The following is a 17,422-nucleotide window of genomic DNA, read 5'->3' as shown; positions in this document are numbered from 1 at the left end:
GGAAAGTAAGCAGCCCATAGCAACAAGAGGAAAAAAAAGATGTTTCCTCAAAAGACAGCAGACCAGGCCATTTATACACTATAAAATCATACAGGACCAAGACTAACTCAACAATTCTTCTGACTTCCATTTGCTTTTAGTTTCCGTCTCCCCTCCCCCCCCGCCCCGACCCCTCCAAAGAAAATACAATAAAAATTAACTCAGGACCCCAAACATTCCAATAGTCTTTCTCCATTTTTTTTTTTTCCATCGGACTGGGGTGAGGGGGGGAGGGAGAGGGGTGCAGGTCCGTCGTTCCGGAAGGTGATTTCCTGGCTGATCCGCGAAGCGCTCTGTCCGTCGAGGCGGGAGGAAGAACTCCGAAAACGCACACGGACTCACTCCGCGTCTCGTGGTACTCAAAACGAGACTCCTCAACAAAAAAAAAAACAAACAAAAAAAAAAGGGGGGGGGGGGGGGGGGGGGGAAACGGGAGTGTCTGACGGGGAATGGGAACTAGATGAACACGCAAAAAAAAAAAAAAAAAAAACTGGCCCCCTCCTCATGAGTGCGCTCAGCTCCAGGCACCAGGAGGGGGCGCCAGAGTTCCCACTCTAGGTCTTTTTAAATTTTTTTATTAAGCCTTGCCCTTCTGTAAAAACAGCTTTCGTTAAAATAAGAAAAGGGGGAGGAAAAAAGAGGGAATAAGAAGATACGAGGGAAAGATATGTGGTGATCAGTGAAGAGAGGGGGGAGTTGGGTGGGGGTGGGGGTCAGGGGTTTGAGTTGGGAAGACATGGGGCCGGACCAAAAAAACAAAAAAAGAAAGAAAATGACTTGATCACCTAAGGATGCTATAGAATCGTTTTTAAGTTTTTTTTGTAGTCCTATGAATAATTGTTTCCTTTTTCTTTTTTATTTTTACTACAAGTTCAAAGTAAGTCTTTAAAGTCAACAGAAATCAAGAAAGAGTCTTCATTTAGTTTTTTTTTTTTTTCCTTTTCTTTTGTGTCCCTGGTTAAATTTTTTTTCTGTTTCTGTCTGAATTCGTGTAAAGATCTGGATGCGGGGGAGGAGTGGGTGGAGTCATGGCAGTCCACAGGTGGGAGGGGCCAGGGCTACTTGACACGTCCTTGGCGATCCTGAGAGAGAGAGAGAGAGAGAGAGAGAAGGGGTGAAACAGGGCTACTGCACATGTGCAGTAAACACATACACACACACAAAACCAGAGACATGTGCGCACGCACACACACACACACACACACATGCACGCATACGTGCACACACACACACACACACACACACACACACGCACGCACGCACGCACGCACGCACACAAAACCAGAGACACACACACACTCATACACACACAAAACCACAGACACACACACACTCATACGTGCACACACACGTGCACACACACTTGCACGCACACAGGTGTGCGTACGCACACACACACACACACACTCATACGTGCACACACACTTGCACGCACACAGGTGTGCGTACGCACACACACACACACACTCATACATGCACACACACGTGCACACACTTGCACGCACGCACACACACACACTCGTACATGCACACACACACACTCATACATGCACACACACACACTCATACATGCGCACACACGTACACACACACACACTCATACATGCACACACGTACACACACACACACACTCATACATGCACACACACGTACACACACACACACACTCATACATGCACACACACGTACACACACACACACTCATACATGCACACACACACACTCATACATGCACACACACGTAAACACACACACTCATACATGCACACACACGTACACACACACACACTCATACATGCACACACACGTACACACACACACACTCATACATGCACACACACTTGCACGCACACACACACACCCACACACACACACTCATACATGCACACACACGTGCACACACACTTGCACGCACACACACATATACGGCATCTTCCACGCCAACAGAACTTGTGCGTTTTGATCTGTGGCACGTCTGTAGGCACAGCCTCCAGGGCCACCGGCGAGCTCACTGGACGAGCGTCGGTTATTTTATTCACCTGCAGTCTGTAATGGCTCCTGCCGGGGTTACCGGAGAACGCGTCGCTTCCCTGAACCTCGACCTGGAACAGGACACAGGAAACGGAAGGTCAAAGGTCAGGGAGAAAAGCTTCATCAGAATCGGGGGGGTGTGAGGACCTGGTGAGTTCACTTGCTGTACATGCATGAAAAACTGCGGCCCCCCTCTTGGTTAAGCTAGCCAAGCTGACACCAAAGGAGAACACCAAATAAATCATATTCACCTAGCATGTGTAAGGGTCCAAGGGGCAGGGGGGGGAGCCTCTTAAACTTTCCACCCACTCAATGAAAGCATTCACATTAGCAGAACAGGTGCTAAGAGAATAAGCCAGGGGTGGCCAACCCTGGTCCTGGGGAGCCGCAGGGTCTGCTGGTTTTTGTTTTCACCTTAAATACAGCAACCACTTAGACTGAAGGAACCAGGTGAGGTGAGTTAACTGTGTAATCAACTGCTATAATTGATAATTAAGTGCAGAGTAAAAACTAAAACCAGCAGACCCTGTGGCTCTCCAGGACCTGGGTTGGCCACCCCTGGAATAAGCCATAGAGCTTTGAGGATAACCACAGAAGCAGGCTTCAGTCGCACGCTGCAGAGTCCTGAAGCGCTTCACTGCTTTGGTCCGCTCAGCAGTTTCCGCAACAAATCGATACCCGAGCAGCAGTTCTGTCAGAAACAACGCTGCTAAACTCAAACTCCTCCTACAGACACACAGCAGCTGCGTTGTTAGCTACCTACAGCAGCGTGTGCACTACTACAGCGGGAATCCACGCACCGGAGCGCTACGGCCGTTTCTGTGAATGGGGAACTGAGTCTTTGTTTACACAACGTACCAGAGAAACCTTATTCGGCAATTTGGCGTTGGAAAACCATGCAGAGTCATCTGAGGATGGGCTGCATTTCCTTTCATCAGTCGACCATTCAGAAGGTTTTTGTCTGTGTTTGTTCAGTTTCCCATTTGGGGATATGAATTTGGTTTGTCACAGGTGAGTTTCGTTTGTGTTCACGTTTGACCAATGGCGTTCCTTTCCCAGCAGCCTATCCAGCTCACTAACAGCAGTCTTAAAGAGATAGTTCACTTCCTGAAGACTCACAGGGATGACTCACTTCCTGTGGTTTTAAAGGGACAGTGCACTTCCTGCAGTCTTAAAGGAACTGATCACTTCCTGTGGTTTAAATAGGAAAAGGCTCGCTTTCCATTTCTATTTTCACAATATTTCAGGTCTCGTACTTTTATCATTGGTGCAGACAGATTTTGAGTGGGATGAAGGGTATTTTAGATTCTGATGACATGCCAGGTTTACACGGCAACTACCCAGCCGAGGCAGGACAGTCACAATGCCACTCAGCTGGCCCTTGGCGACCCTCGTGCAAAAAAAAATACATTAAAAAATAATAAATAAATACGCTGCTTCCTATGTGCTGAGCTCTAACCTGGCTCTACTGACAGGGTGGAATTTTATCCAAACCTGGCAACATGCAGGTCTACCAAATGCCACTGCTGGGAGAGAACAGTCAGAATGAGGGTTTGCACGTCTATGTAGACCCACAGGTGCTGGAGAAGTGCAGAAGCCGAAATTAGAAACTCAACGCAACACTGCGTGCCCCTTCCTCACGCCCACACCTTTACTGAAACGTCCTGCGGTTCAGACATCGCCGTCGAGAGTGAGCCTTCCTCAGAGTCTTCCTCAGAGAAGTCCGAAACGCAAGTTTCATTTCAGCCAATTAAACTGGAAGCGCAGCAAGCGATGGACAGTGTGTTGGAGTTGTTGTTTTAATTTTAGGGAAAGGGGGGCACTTTTGGACATACAAATAAAACTGCCATGAACACACACCACCGCAGTGACAACTTGCGACGCAGCGAAGACATGTTCATGCTGTTTGTGAGTCTGCAGATGGAGCAGCACACTTTTCTGTTTCCACACATTAGTCTCTAAAGTAATTACATTACAGTCCATTTACCACTGAGGCCCTCCTCAAAATAAAAATAACACACACTATCATCACTGCTTATTGCTCACAGAATGAAATTTCTCTTCACATTAATTTCATATATCCCCACAAATTAACATTCAGACTGGGGGAAAGAAAAATAATACAAGAACAGAGATCCATGAGAAATAGAGCACATAACCTTGCATGAGTCCAAACTAAATTAAATACAATTTTAATTTTGTTGGCATCTTTAAAAGCCACAAACAAGCGACAGGTAACACGCGTGCGTGCAGGCACACACACACACACACACACACACACACACACACACACACACAAACACACGCATGCATGCAGGCAGGCACACACGCACACAAACACTTCCTTTGATCTAATGCTGAAAATGAACAGCCGCAGGAGGAGCTCAATTATTTGAGCGGGAAAACCTTCACTGACCTTGAGTGAACTCATCCTGACAGGAGGACTAACTCCCCCTGCAGGGCTAAAAGGAAAATTACACCCAAATTCTGTGTCACTATCACATTACTACTACTACTACTACTACTAAAAAAAAACTAAAAAAACATTCCAGCTGATCTTTTAGTCGTCACACCCAACACACACACACACAAACATGTCAGTGACTCAGCTGTGTCTCGTGATGGGTGTGTCTCATTATGGGTGTGGCCAGACCAGGTACGCGAAACGCGTCACTCAGGAGCGCCTCTCCAAACTGACACCAGTATCTTGAAGATATCAATGCTGATCCTGTTTTAAATGCCACTTCAAAAAAATTTAAAAAGCTTAACTTAACACCAGAACCAGTTTTTTAGGGTACAGAGCTCAACATTTTTTTTTGACTAAGGTACTTTTAAGTTTTCATTTTCAAATGTATAACATTCATACATTAAAATTAAACGAGGTGTCCAGATTTGGGAACACAAAGACATTCATTTGCCACGCCGAGTTCCCCTTACATAACTCCCCCTCCATACCCAGAGCTACAGGAGGAACCAGAGCGTTCCAGCCATCCTTCACAATAATAGAACTGTGAGGACGCCACGATTCTGAGTTCTGAGTCAGCGTTTCCCGGCAACAAGGAGCACTGATTGCTACAATGTTTCACCCTCCGCTCTCCGAAGGCATCGACACCCAGACAGCTCTCAGACACACTCACTCTTCCACACATCACGCGTTCATGTCATTAGAGCTGGACGGTGGGTTTAGCCATTACAGCCAGTGGGGGCCGAACACATAACCAGACACGCACCTGAATGTGTGTAAAAAGCCACACACATAACCAGACACACACCTGAATGTGCGTAAAAAGCCAGGTATCCACACACATAACCAGACACACACCTGAATGTGTGTAAAAGCCAGGTATCCACACACATAACCAGACACACACCTGAATGTGTGTAAAAAGCCAGGTATCCACACACATAACCAGACACACACCTGAATGTGTGTAAAAAGCCAGGTATCCACACACATAACCAGACACACACCTGAATGTGTGTAAAAAGCCAGGTATCCACACACATAACCAGACACACACCTGAACGTGTGTAAAAAGCCAGGTATCCACACACATAACCAGACACACACCTGAATGTGTGTAAAAAGCCAGGTATCCACACACATAACCAGACACACACCTGAATGTGTGTAAAAAGCCAGGTATCCACACACATAACCAGACACACACCTGAACGTGTGTAAAAAGCCAGGTATCCACACACATAACCAGACACACACCTGAATGTGTGTAAAAAGCCAGGTATCCACACACATAACCAGACACACACCTGAAAGTGCGTAGAAGCCATCACCCAGGCCAGGTATCCACACACATAACCAGACACGCACCTGAATGTGTGTAAAAGCCATCACCCACACCAAAACTTCCCAATTCATTATACTTCTGGTAAAGACCCATTTGCATTCTCTCTCCTCCTCTCTCCCTTGTCCTCTCTCTCTCACACATACTCTCTCTCTCTCCCTTTCCCTTGTCCTCTCCCTTTCTCTCTCCCACTTGCTCTTGTCCCCCCTCTCTCTCCCCCGTCTTCTCTCTCCCTTTCGCTTGTCCTCTCTCTCTCTCTCCCCCTTGTCCTCTCGATCCCACTCTCTCTCCCTCTCTCTCACACATTCTGTCTTTCCCTTGTGCTCTGTCTCTTTCTCTCTCTGTCTGTCCCTTGTCCTCTCTCTCTCTCTGCTAGACTATGAATTAGTCATTTTAAAAAAAGAAAGAAAAAAAGGCCAAGCCTATGACAAAAATGTCAGTAAGTGATGTTAGGGGTGAGTGTGTGTCTGCCTGACTATCTGTGTGTTGTGTGCATGAGTGAATAAGTGTCTGCTCGTGCACGCGTGTGTGCTGTGTGAGAATGTGTGCATGACGTGGTCACACATTCTCTATGGCAAGAGAACACAAATTGTGCAGCTAGTATGCAGCAACCTTTTTTCTCCTAATAGGAAGGGTAACCTATCTTCATCAGGTGCATCAAGGGAGATTCAACTAACAGTACATTACATTACATTACATTAATTTGGCAAACACTTTTAAACAAAGCGACGTACAAAAAAGTGCATTTCATGATCGTAGACAACTGCTGAACACGGGTTCAGTAAGGTACAATTACTTATTTTGTACAGCTATTTCTAGCCGAGAACAATGAACACTATTCTGGTCTAACATCTGCAAACCCAAACTAGGCAGAAGAATAAGTACAGACTTAATAAGTACAGACTGTACTAGCCAACTAGTACAGAATGGAGGTCCACCGCAAGCCCATTTTCGCAGACCAAAACCTCACTTGTAGACATACGAAACGAAACGGGGGGTTTCCACAGCGCTTCTAACGGACGGGCGCCGGGACAAAGCACGCCCCCGCAAAACAAACAAGCCGCTGATCGCCATAGCGATAACCGCATCTCGCTGACCGGCGGCTGCAGCAGGAGGCCCGTAGCTCACGAACCACAGCGATGCATCGATAACGTCACCGGCGAGTTAAAGATGGGCGTCACCGCCGCAAGGCCAGCGAGAACAGCACAGCTGCACAGGAGGACACGGGCCTGCACTCCGCATCCACGCGCAAATAAGCAATCTCCACATACGGTCTCATCTCTGAGGCAGCCGCGCGCTAGGCTAATACAGCCTCATCTCTGAGGCATAGCCATGCTATGCTAACACGGTCTCATCTCTGAGGCAGCCGGCGTGCTAGGCTAGTACAGTCTCATCTCTGAGGCATAGCCGTGCTATGCTAATACGGTCTCATCTCTGAGGCAGCCGACACGCTAGGCTAATATAGTCTCATCTCTGAGGCAGCCGGCGCGCTAGGCTAATACAGTCTCATCTCTGAGGCAGCCGGCGCGCTAGGCTAATACAGTCTCATCTCTGAGGCAGCCGGCGCGCTAGGCTAATACAGTCTCATCTCTGAGGCAGCCGGCGCGCTAGGCTAATACAGTCTCATCTCTGAGGCAGTCGGCGCACTAGGCTAATACAGTCTCATCTCTGAGGCATAGACATGCTATGCTAATACAGTCTCATCTCTGAGGCAGCCGGCGCGCTAGGCTAATACAGTAACATCTCTGAGGCATCCGACGCGCTAGGCTACTACAGTCTAATCTCTGAGGCAGCCAGCACGCTAGGCTAATACAGCCTCATCTCTGAGCTGGAGCTAGCTGGAGGAAGACTGTGCAGCTCCACAGCTGAACCCGCAGCTGCGTGACTGGCCAGCAGGAGGCGCTGGTGTGCAAGAAGACGAATAAACCCCTACAGTGCTTGGGGCGATGCGAGAGCAAGCTGTGCGCCAACCCCGCGAGGCTGGCAGCCACAGCGGGTACTGGCACGGTCTGGGTTTGTTACCAGACTGTGGAGCCCGTCCGCATGCCAGAACTGAGCCTTAACAGCATGAGTCACCAGCAACCTGTCAAAACCTCCTTGGTTTGTTTAGCCTTTTTCTGGACAGAATCCTACCCAACAAAAGCAGCAAAGGCCTTAAAAAAAAAAAAAAAAGATTTTATATCCAGGAAAAAAAACCCCAAAAATTATTTTTGGTCTTGTGTGGAGGGAGATGGGTCATAAGTTCCTACTTTAGTTTGCTTTTATTTTTATTTTTTTTGAAGGGTGCGGGCAGGTTACCTTTTTGACGCTCTCCTCCTCCTCCTGGCGCTTCTCGTAGTGGGAGAAGTCGTCGAAGATGGAGGTGGTGTGTTTGTAGGCGGCGATGATCTTGAGCACCTGCCGGGCCTTGTCCAGGGGCACCTCCTGGGTGTCCCGCGAGTTGGTGACGGGCTTGTTCTCGTTGTTCTCCAGGCGGATGTGCCGCAGCTGGCTGTTGGGCACGTCCTTGACGAAGATCCAGCGCACGTCGAAGCGCCCCTTCCACTTGTCCTGCGACCAGACGCCGGCGCACGTGTTGTAGTCCACGGGCGAGCGCATCTCGGCCACGCCGCAGAAGTGCCCGCTGCCGTTGACGCTGAACAGCAGGTAGAGCGGGCCCTTGGCGGCCAGCGAGCGGTACGCCGCGTCCAGCCGCTTGTTGCCGTGCTCCGTGCTGCACCAGACGTTGTACTTGATGGAGCGGTGGATGTCGTCCTCCGAGTAGCTCTTGATGATGAAGACGCGCCCTTGCTTGGGGTTCCAGTCGAAGTCCTTGGGGTTGTAGTTGTTCACCAGGCGGAGCTTCTCCAGGACCGGGTGGGGCTCCGAGGGCACCAGGACCCCGCCCACGCCGCCCGAGCTGGGCGGCGACTGCCCCGCCCCGGCCCCGACCCCCCCGCCGCCGCCGCCGCTGCCGGCGTCCCCCCCGAAGCCGTTGGCACGGTTACGGGGCGGGACCCAGCGGGTGGGAGGGGGGGGCTGGGCCGGGGGCGGACCCTGGGGAGGGAGCTGCGGCTGGCCGGGGGGTGGGGGCTGCTGGTGGTGCGGCCCGAGCTGGCCAGCAGGGGGCGCCAGCTGGCCGTTTGTCAGGGGGAGTTGCGGCCCCCCGCCGGCGGTGGCGCCGGGCTGGGGGGAGGCCTGGTTGGGCGGCTGCCCGTTGCTAGGGACGACGGCGGCGGCCTGCTGGGGCGCGGTCGCCTTGGGGACGCTCCCCTTGTTGTCCCAGGTGCCGATGTCCATGTTGTGTTTGATGGGGGGCGGGGGCAGGTTAGACCCGCCCAGCCCGCCCTTGGCCTTCAGCTTGGGCTGGGGCTTGGCCGGCTTGCTGGCGATGTCCGCCCAGGAGGCCGGTTTGACCGGCGCCATGGAGGCGGGGGGCATGCTGGGCGCCCCCGATACCGGGTTGAGGGGCCCCCCGCCGCCGGGGAGGCCGGACCCCACCACCTTGGGCGCCATGTCCCCCGCGCCCCCGATCTTGAGCGCCGCCATGCTCTGGTCCAGGCTGTTCATGCCCGGCGCCTTGTTGAGGGGCTCGTTGGCGGCGAAGGGCGACTGTCCGTCGATCATGGCGCCCCCTAGCGAGCTGGGGGCGTACGCGTAGCTGCTGCCGAAGCCCGAGCCCTGCGAGGACTGTCCCTGGGAGCCGCTGCTGCCCCACGCCGAGAAGTCGATGCCGCCGGGGAAGAAGTTGAACCCGTGCTGCCCCAGGAAGGGGTTGCTCCCCAGCGCCCCCGCCTGGCCGAACATGGCGTCCGGCAGGAAGTGGTGCTCCCCGTTGCTCAGCTGTCCGTAGGAGGCCAGGTAGGGCATGGGGGGGTCGCCGCCGGTGGACCACGCCGCCTCGTTGAGCGAGTAGGAGAAGCCTATGGAGGGGCTGTAGTAGCTGGGCATGTAGGAGTCCGACATGGCCGTGTAGGCATTGCTCTGGGGGGCAAGGGAGAGAAGTGGTCAATAATAACAACAACAACAACAACAAACTTTATGTAACACCTCATAAATAAAACGCAGCTCAGTGTGCTTTCCATTCAGCACTAAAATCTGAACTTTACTAAATTTTTTTTTTTTTAAACCAAATATAAAATACAATCTAGCCTCCAAAAAACTCCCACACTCATAATGCACATTCATGTCTTTTGCCGTTCTTTCTACACAGGGTGGACGGGGGCAATTACAAAACAGCATCTTTGAGGGAATATAAATGTAATACAACCACAGACTGCACTTTTCAGACTTGGCAACACCATATCACTTTTTTTTCCCCTACATGTTCTTCTTGAATAAAGTAGGGGGGGGGGGGTGGAGGAGGGAAAGTGGGTGGTTACTAAGCTGGTCTGAAAACTAAGGGGTTGCGGAGGAGGGGGGGAGTGGGGGGGGATTTGAATGTACAGAATTAAATAAAGATGATGCACCTTACCGATTTCATAAGACAACATCTTTTGCTAAATTTCCGGCCCACGTAATGCAGGGGCGGGAGGCAGGGAGGAGAGGTTCGAGGCCCAAAGCTTCTGCACAGCCAGAATAAAGGCAGCCGCGACCCTCCCGCTCCCGATCTCTTGACCCAGTTGTGCATTACTGTACTCTCTCACACCAGCAACTTGCTTTGTCCGGACAGAGCGGCATTGCCCAGGCAACAAAAGGATGCCACATACCAGAGACGGGAGAGATCCAGTCTTTTCACAGCACGCTGGGCCCCATTGTAACAGAGCCAGCTGCACAAGGAGAACCCAAGGCAGAGGACGTGCCCACAGACCCGAGAAGCAGCAGTCCACGACCAAACCGGCTTGCAGACCCTCTATTTTCGAACCCTGGCACTGAGCAATTTCAAACGCTGCACAGCCCCCTTACTTAACCCTCCCAGGTGTGAGATCACAAATGCGTGACGAGAGTGTTCTTCACTGAGCATTGTAATGCTGATGTCACAATCGCCGCTGGTACATGGAAAAGCAACGGCGTTCTAGAACACCTATAAGACTAATGAAAAAAACCTTCTCTTCAAAGGGTTAACCAATATTCCACGCAAATTCACAAGTACAAAATTCGCTCCCAACCTATGGCCTTCATTTATTTTTTTTGTCAGGCTTTGCAGACATGCATCAAAGCTTTTCGGAGTTTAGTCACCGTTTCCTTTCTAGTTTGTACCAGCTGTTCAGCAGATTCTTCAGTGTGGGACTCTCCACGATAGCTCAGCGTTATATAGAAACAAACCTTTTGCAGACAATTCTGGCAGAAGAGTGTTAATGCCAAAGATGGCCCATGTTAACCAACTCCACCTAGCAGATTCATGATGGGACTAACTGCATTGACATTTCCACAAAAAGACAGGTAAGTATAGAGGGCTGAAATCCAGGAGGAGGGAGGGGGGAAAAAAAAAAGCACCATTCACCATCATGACATCACACATGCGCTCTGACTGGTCCAATCACACGCCAGGGCATTCTTTAGGGCACCCGATATTAACCAGGAAACAGAGGAGAAACCCAAACATGGAACTGTCACGAGTTCGCCAGCTCCGGAGACGTCTGGGGCTCAGAGCGATTGCAGACACAGAGGAGAAAACCGTTTTCAGAAAAGAATTACAATAATAATTTAAAAAATCCTCCGTCTGGCAGGTATCATCAGCGCCACTGACAAGGAAACTGTAATCTCAGAAAACAACTGCCATCATGGACACCGCAGTGCTCACCAGTCTCATAAAGAAGGCAGCAACAGCCAATCAAAGTACCAAATGTTTGTTTTTGGTTTTTATTTGGGGGGGGGGGGGGGGCAGATATCACAAATTTGGGAAAAGAACAGACTTGTGCCACTGTACAAAAACCATGGTCTGACAACTGGGCCAAATCTCTTCCAACCAGCAGCATGAAGTGCTTGTGTGTGTGTGTGTGTGTGTGTGTGTGTGTGTGCACGCGCGTGGATGTTTCAGGACACAGCCCAAACCATGCTCCTTCGAGGGGAGACGTCACACACGTCATCCTCTGCTTGATAAAATGAGGCGTGGGCCCTTTAATTGGATCTCGGGAAAACTTTGGTCACGGTTTAGAGAAAGCCACAGGAAAACCTACTACTGACCAACTCCAGCGCCTGTGGTTCAGTCCTCACTTCCCAAAAAGAAAGTTCCTGCATCAAACTCGTGTTCAACTTGGGTCTGAGCATCGCCGGTGTGCGCGTTCATGGATGTGAGAGCTGTGTGAAACTCACCTGTCTCGCCTGAGTGTTCAGGTACGGCTCAAACTCATCATCATTTAAAGTGTCCTTTTGGTTTACAGCTCCGTTTTGCACTGAAAAAGAGAGAGACAGCAGACTTGAACGCGCTCAGGTACACTTAGCCGCAGACAGTCGCAAAAGTGCTTCTAACGTCTCCACCTGTGCGTCGGGAGGTTATTACCCCATTTAAAACGGGTCGATGAGAAACGGTCCCACTTAAAATCTCGACCAGAAAGCACATCCAAATGCAGTCATTCATGATTAATGTTGCGAGCCAGTGCGACTGTGAGCAGCTAGCAGCTATCCTGGAAGACACAACAAAAGCTGCTAACGCAACGTTAGCTTCGCATCACTTCCATTGCATAATTCACATCCTGCCACCACACCTCTTTACTAAAACGAGCAGGTATTCCCCGCAAACGGAAGAATGTATGGTCAGGGCAGATTAAAAACGCAGAGGCAGGCTGGTGGGAAGGTATGACAGTTTTAGTTCAGCGATAATAAATCATTCACGTTTGCCGCCACCTTCGCCACGGCACTTCGAGTAGCTAACGTCGGCTAACCAAATGAGGTTGTCCCCAATTTATTTTTAACTTTCAGCGAATATTAGTAAAATAACAAGCTACCGGGATAAGTTCAAATGTTACGCTAACCAACACACGTTAGTCAACTTCAATCTAAAACGCCTGTCTTAATGTGGGCAGTAGCCAACGTTAGACCACTATGCATGCGACAGAGGCCTCGTTTTAGTTTCTCTTCGGTTCAAATCTTTACCTTGCAGACTAACAGGCTGGCAGCGTCGGCATTAGCGAGCCGTCTGTCATGCGAAATTAAAACTGATATAAACCTGTATGCATTACAGCGATGTCAACAGGCCACAGACTAACTAATGTGTGATGCGTACAACCAGGCGGAACGGGCCTTCTTAAGACGCAATGCTAGCACATTCACCCAGCTTAGCTAGACGTTCAGCCGACGCAGAGTTGGATTCATTGTATGCTAAGTGATTTATAGATTTACAGACAAACTGGAGCGGTCCATCAAAATCGAATCATTATATTTAAGTTTGAGGAGGAGCACTTTTTGGCCAACGTTCGCAAGCTTGATAACACGCCATAGTTAACACTGCGTTTAAGGTTAATTAGCAGTAGCGTGCTAAGACGGCAAGTTAGCTAGCCAAAAGGAAACGCAGATGAGGTTAACAGTTAGCTGACACGACAAACAGATACATGACGATAACTAGCCAGCGAGGTTTTAATAGCTGTAAAATTGTCTGGTTGGCAAACTACTGACTCGACTTTCTTGGCTAACTAGCTTAAGTGACATGCTACCTCAGCCAAACGCTGGCGAACTCAACGCATCAAGACCACTTCCTTGCATTTTTCGCTTAGCGAGCGTTACCAAGATGCAGTCGCTCGATTCAATTGAAAATGAAAATGTTTTAATAACGACTTTTAACATAACCCAAGCGATGGTTACACACAGGAATAACCAGATTAACAAACAAATTTGTCCGCTCGAAGCCCCTCTCCAACGCCAGCAAACTGCGCTCTGGTGGACACGGGCCTAGTGGCACCGACCAAAGGCGCACACAGGGCGGCTGGGTCTCCAACCTCCACGCAAGGAACCGCAGCAACACACACCGCGAAACCAGGATTAAACTCTTTTTACGACCAACTTACCTTTATTTCCTTGGCCTTTCGGTCTCTGGATTGGGTCCAGGTGATTCATGAAGGTTTGAGTTATGAGAAGAAAAGAAGGAAAAAAAATAAAGATATTTATATTCACCAGTCAGTCTTATAGCAGGTGGTCAGGCCTACTGCACTACAGAGAGAGAGAGTCACTGCCGTTTCTGCTACTACGTCTCGGTGGATTTTTTTTTTTTTGGTCTCGTAAATATTTAAAAAGTGCCTTTCTTTACCTGTTCAAGAAGGCTGCTTGCTGACATTTCTTTATCCCTGGGGCCTGCGTATTAAATTTAGTTATTAATTAGTGCGGCAGGGTGTAGGAAATGTCTGTTCGAGTTAGCCAAGTGCCCCTGTCTCTCTATAGAGCTTGGTTTCTACACAATGGCGGGCTGCAGTTCCTTTGCGCTCTCAGCGCTGTTCAGAGCCACAGACACCATTTCAACATGGCTGACCGGGGGAGGTACACCGAGGCCCTCTAGCTCCCCCTAACGGATTGGAGAAACCTGCAAGTTAGGCTGGGGATATGCTTAATGTCTCCAGCCATGCAGAAATATAAAAAACCTGAATATAATTGAATGACTACCTCCCTGACTCAAGATCAGAGCAAAGTAAGTCGTTAGATAACGAGCTCCACGTATATAAAGGGTTTTTATTTATTTATTTTTATTTTTATCAAGACAGTTCAAATACGGAAGCAGATGGCAAGATGGCATGTGCGTTCAATGTTGCCGTGGTACCCGATAGTAAACAATGAGTTAGGCCAACAGTTGATTTTAGTATGTCCGTGAACATTGGCTTGAAACCAACTGGCATCCAGCTGTCTTCGAACCAGAATTGGTTTGCAGTGTCTCCCAGTTCTCGGTCCTCTGGCGGTCACAATTTAAACTCGAAAGAACAAAAACATGTTTGATGATTTAGTCACAGAATTAATAGGAAAATGTACTAATCTCCGTGCAGTTTAAGAAAGATAGTTTACTGAATTTGGTAGTTAAGTGCGAGGAGTTGGCGCAAAACAGCGCTGTTCTAAGCAGTCTAACCTAGTCGGTGTCAGGGTCATCTGAGATAGTAACAGGGAATATTATTTTGAGCTGTCAATAAAAAGCAGACCTAGGTTTTTACTAACTTGGTGACTGAGGAACACCGTCCGTAGTTATGCAACTTGAAAATAAGGCAGTTGTGTTGGCAGGTGTTAATTTGCTGAAGAATAAGGAATACAATGCGTTCCTTTTACTTATATTAATCGGTCTCCTGTTTAAAATATGAATAAAATTCGATTTTTATTGATTTTGATTAACCATTGAACACACTGTTTCGAGGCCTATAATATTATTGAAAAAAAAGTTTCATCACTACTGATTCAAGCTTACTAGAGTGGAAACTTGGAGCCTCAGTTTAAGGGATAAATATTGAACAATTAATCTAGAAATAGTAAACGCGTGTATCTTATAACAGGGGAACGGTACACACATGTTTACGGATGTATTGCGGGAAAATTAGCAAATTAAATGAAATATGCAAAATATGTAAAATACTTCTAAAAATAACCCAGCTTCAATTTAAAATTAAATCAAATTAACGTCATCTATTGAAAGGAGCTGTGGGAAAGAAAGAAAAAATTGGGTTAGGTGAGGTTAGCCTGACGTGGCCACCGGTTTTGCATGTTGTATCGTGTTTTGACCACACGATGGAGCCATTTAAGCTATTATTGGCTTGCATGGAACTACACAAGCAAATAACAGAATGACTAAATCCCACGCTTTACTTTGTCGACGTGGAATAAAAGTATTTGACAAAATGAAAACCTTGACACCCCCGCAAAGTCAAGCCGTTTTTAAACTGTGGCATACGCACAGTTTTGATATTGTGGGTTACGTATCAAACACGATTTACGCACCCTAACTGAGTTATTATTACGTTTTTAAAAGTAGGCTAGTTGGTATAGCACCCTACGGTTAACAAATCTCTCATCGGGCACCGGATCCAGGTGTTTGATGTGCTTCACCTCAAGCACATCTGATAGGACTAATCAAGCCCTCGATTAGTTGCATCAGGTGTGCTTGAGATGGAATACATCAAACACCTGGATCTGGGTTTTACCTGAGGACAGGTTTTGCGAAAATGGCAGTTCTCCTGAGTCACCAAAATAAGAAACAAATAGCCAAGTTGGAAATGTGAATGCTGGAGTACTCGGTATGTTATATATGTCTGACTTACGCTATAATCAGTTACACCAGTTACGTTAGAAATATATTAAAAACATATCTTGCAGCGCTGAGGCTTATTACACGTATTGTACGTCGTTTTGGATAAACGCGTCTGCCAAATAAACGTAATGTAGGCTAATGGAATGCAATGTAAAAGTGAGAGCGAGCGAAATACAGGGAAACGGTTAAATGTTTATCCACCATGCAATATGTAGGCTATCGTCCGTTTGTTTTTGCAACTGGTAGCAAAATGGATGAAAACGACAGATTTCGGGTTCGTGATTTAGCGTTCATGTCAGCTTTTACAGATCGCATGTCTGCACGGTAAAATTAAATACATGATTAATGTGCAACGTTGATCTGCCTACATAACACTTCTTGCGTTGCATGCATGCTTTGCGTCTGTCGTATGGTATTTGTGTACACAAGGATTTTATCTGGCACCAAGCAGTCGGAGGAATAGGATACTAGTCCTAATTTAATTGCCGTACGTTTATCAGCAGCTTAACGCCGCAGACATATTATCAATCTCTCCAAGTGGGTCAAATATAATTGCGATTCAAATCACCACCAGCACAACCACTATTGCCTGGTTATCAGGGTAGGTCTTGGATAAAAATGGGTTTTGCACTTTGCCGAAATTCAATGTAATTTTGAATTACTGCATTAACAGTGATGTCATTTTCATTTTAAATAAAAAAATTGTAATCTTAGATGTATAAACTATTGCACATTTTGTTTCATTTAATAAAATGGGTAGCTAGTTGGCTAACTAGCAAGTTAGCTTACTCAGTCAGACAGCTAACTTGTTACAGTAGTTATGACTGGATGGAGCATGTTTTTCTTATGATGTAATTTTCTTATGATGTAATAATGCAAAGCTTTTTTCAAACACCCCAAGTGACCTCTGTAGGTGATAGAACTTTATAATGCAGCTCTAGTGGCTACATTCCATTCTGCTTCTGAAGTATTCCGCTGTGATGTTATTATATGACATCATTTTGAGCTCATTATCATTTATATTTATTTAACCCTTTGAGGAGTAGGTTTTTTTCCAGATGTGTTTTCAAAATTCCGAGTCAGTGTTCTGGAATCTAGAACTCCATTGCTTTGGAATGACAGTTGCGATTGTTACATTACTGTGTTCTGTTAACAACATTCTAATCGCATATTTGTGATCTCACACCTTAATGGGTTGAACAGTCAATGCTGGCCATCTTGATTCTCCTCCTGCAAGAGTCTCCCTTAGCGCTACGTGCGTCGTAAGGTATCCCTTAAGCTCTTCCTTTAGCTCTCGAGCTGTTTCCCAGCGTCTCCTTAGCTAAGGTATACCTTAAGAACCTTCGTAAAACGTTAAGGTACATCGAAACTCGGAAACGCAGCCCTTATCAATGAACATATCTCCTGCGTTTCC

At 47.8% G+C, this 17,422-nt stretch overlaps 1 protein-coding gene across 1 annotated transcript; it reads right to left on the bottom strand.

Annotated features, from left to right (window-relative positions):
* Positions 1-246: 246 nt before the first annotated feature.
* On the bottom strand, positions 247-14,231 carry ythdf2 (YTH N(6)-methyladenosine RNA binding protein 2). Its single transcript, XM_035396039.1, has 6 exons — positions 14,038-14,231; positions 13,799-13,823; positions 12,111-12,190; positions 8,175-9,839; positions 2,079-2,141; positions 247-1,121 (listed from the first exon to the last, which is right to left on the bottom strand). Exons 1-6 carry the CDS (start codon positions 14,062-14,064, stop codon positions 1,098-1,100), a joined length of 1,884 nt encoding a protein of 627 aa, XP_035251930.1. The 5' UTR covers positions 14,065-14,231; the 3' UTR covers positions 247-1,097.
* Positions 14,232-17,422: the final 3,191 nt, after the last annotated feature.

The sequence above is a fragment of the Anguilla anguilla genome, chromosome 1 (genome assembly GCF_013347855.1).
Source record: "Anguilla anguilla isolate fAngAng1 chromosome 1, fAngAng1.pri, whole genome shotgun sequence".
NCBI classification, from domain to species: Eukaryota; Metazoa; Chordata; class Actinopteri; order Anguilliformes; family Anguillidae; genus Anguilla; species Anguilla anguilla.
Note: the sequence above shows the minus strand (reverse complement) of the source record. Positions and strands in the feature narration are given on the sequence as shown.

Coding starts and splice junctions, on each gene's coding strand:
- ythdf2 (XM_035396039.1), bottom strand. CDS start 14,064: ATGTCAGCAAGCAGCCTTCTTGAACAG. Junction 13,824..14,037: donor CAAGCAGCCTTCTTGAACAG/GTAAAGAAAGGC, acceptor GACCCAATCCAG/AGACCGAAAGGCCAAGGAAA. Junction 2,142..8,174: donor AGGAGGAGAGCGTCAAAAAG/GTAACCTGCCCG, acceptor GTCCTGTTCCAG/GTCGAGGTTCAGGGAAGCGA.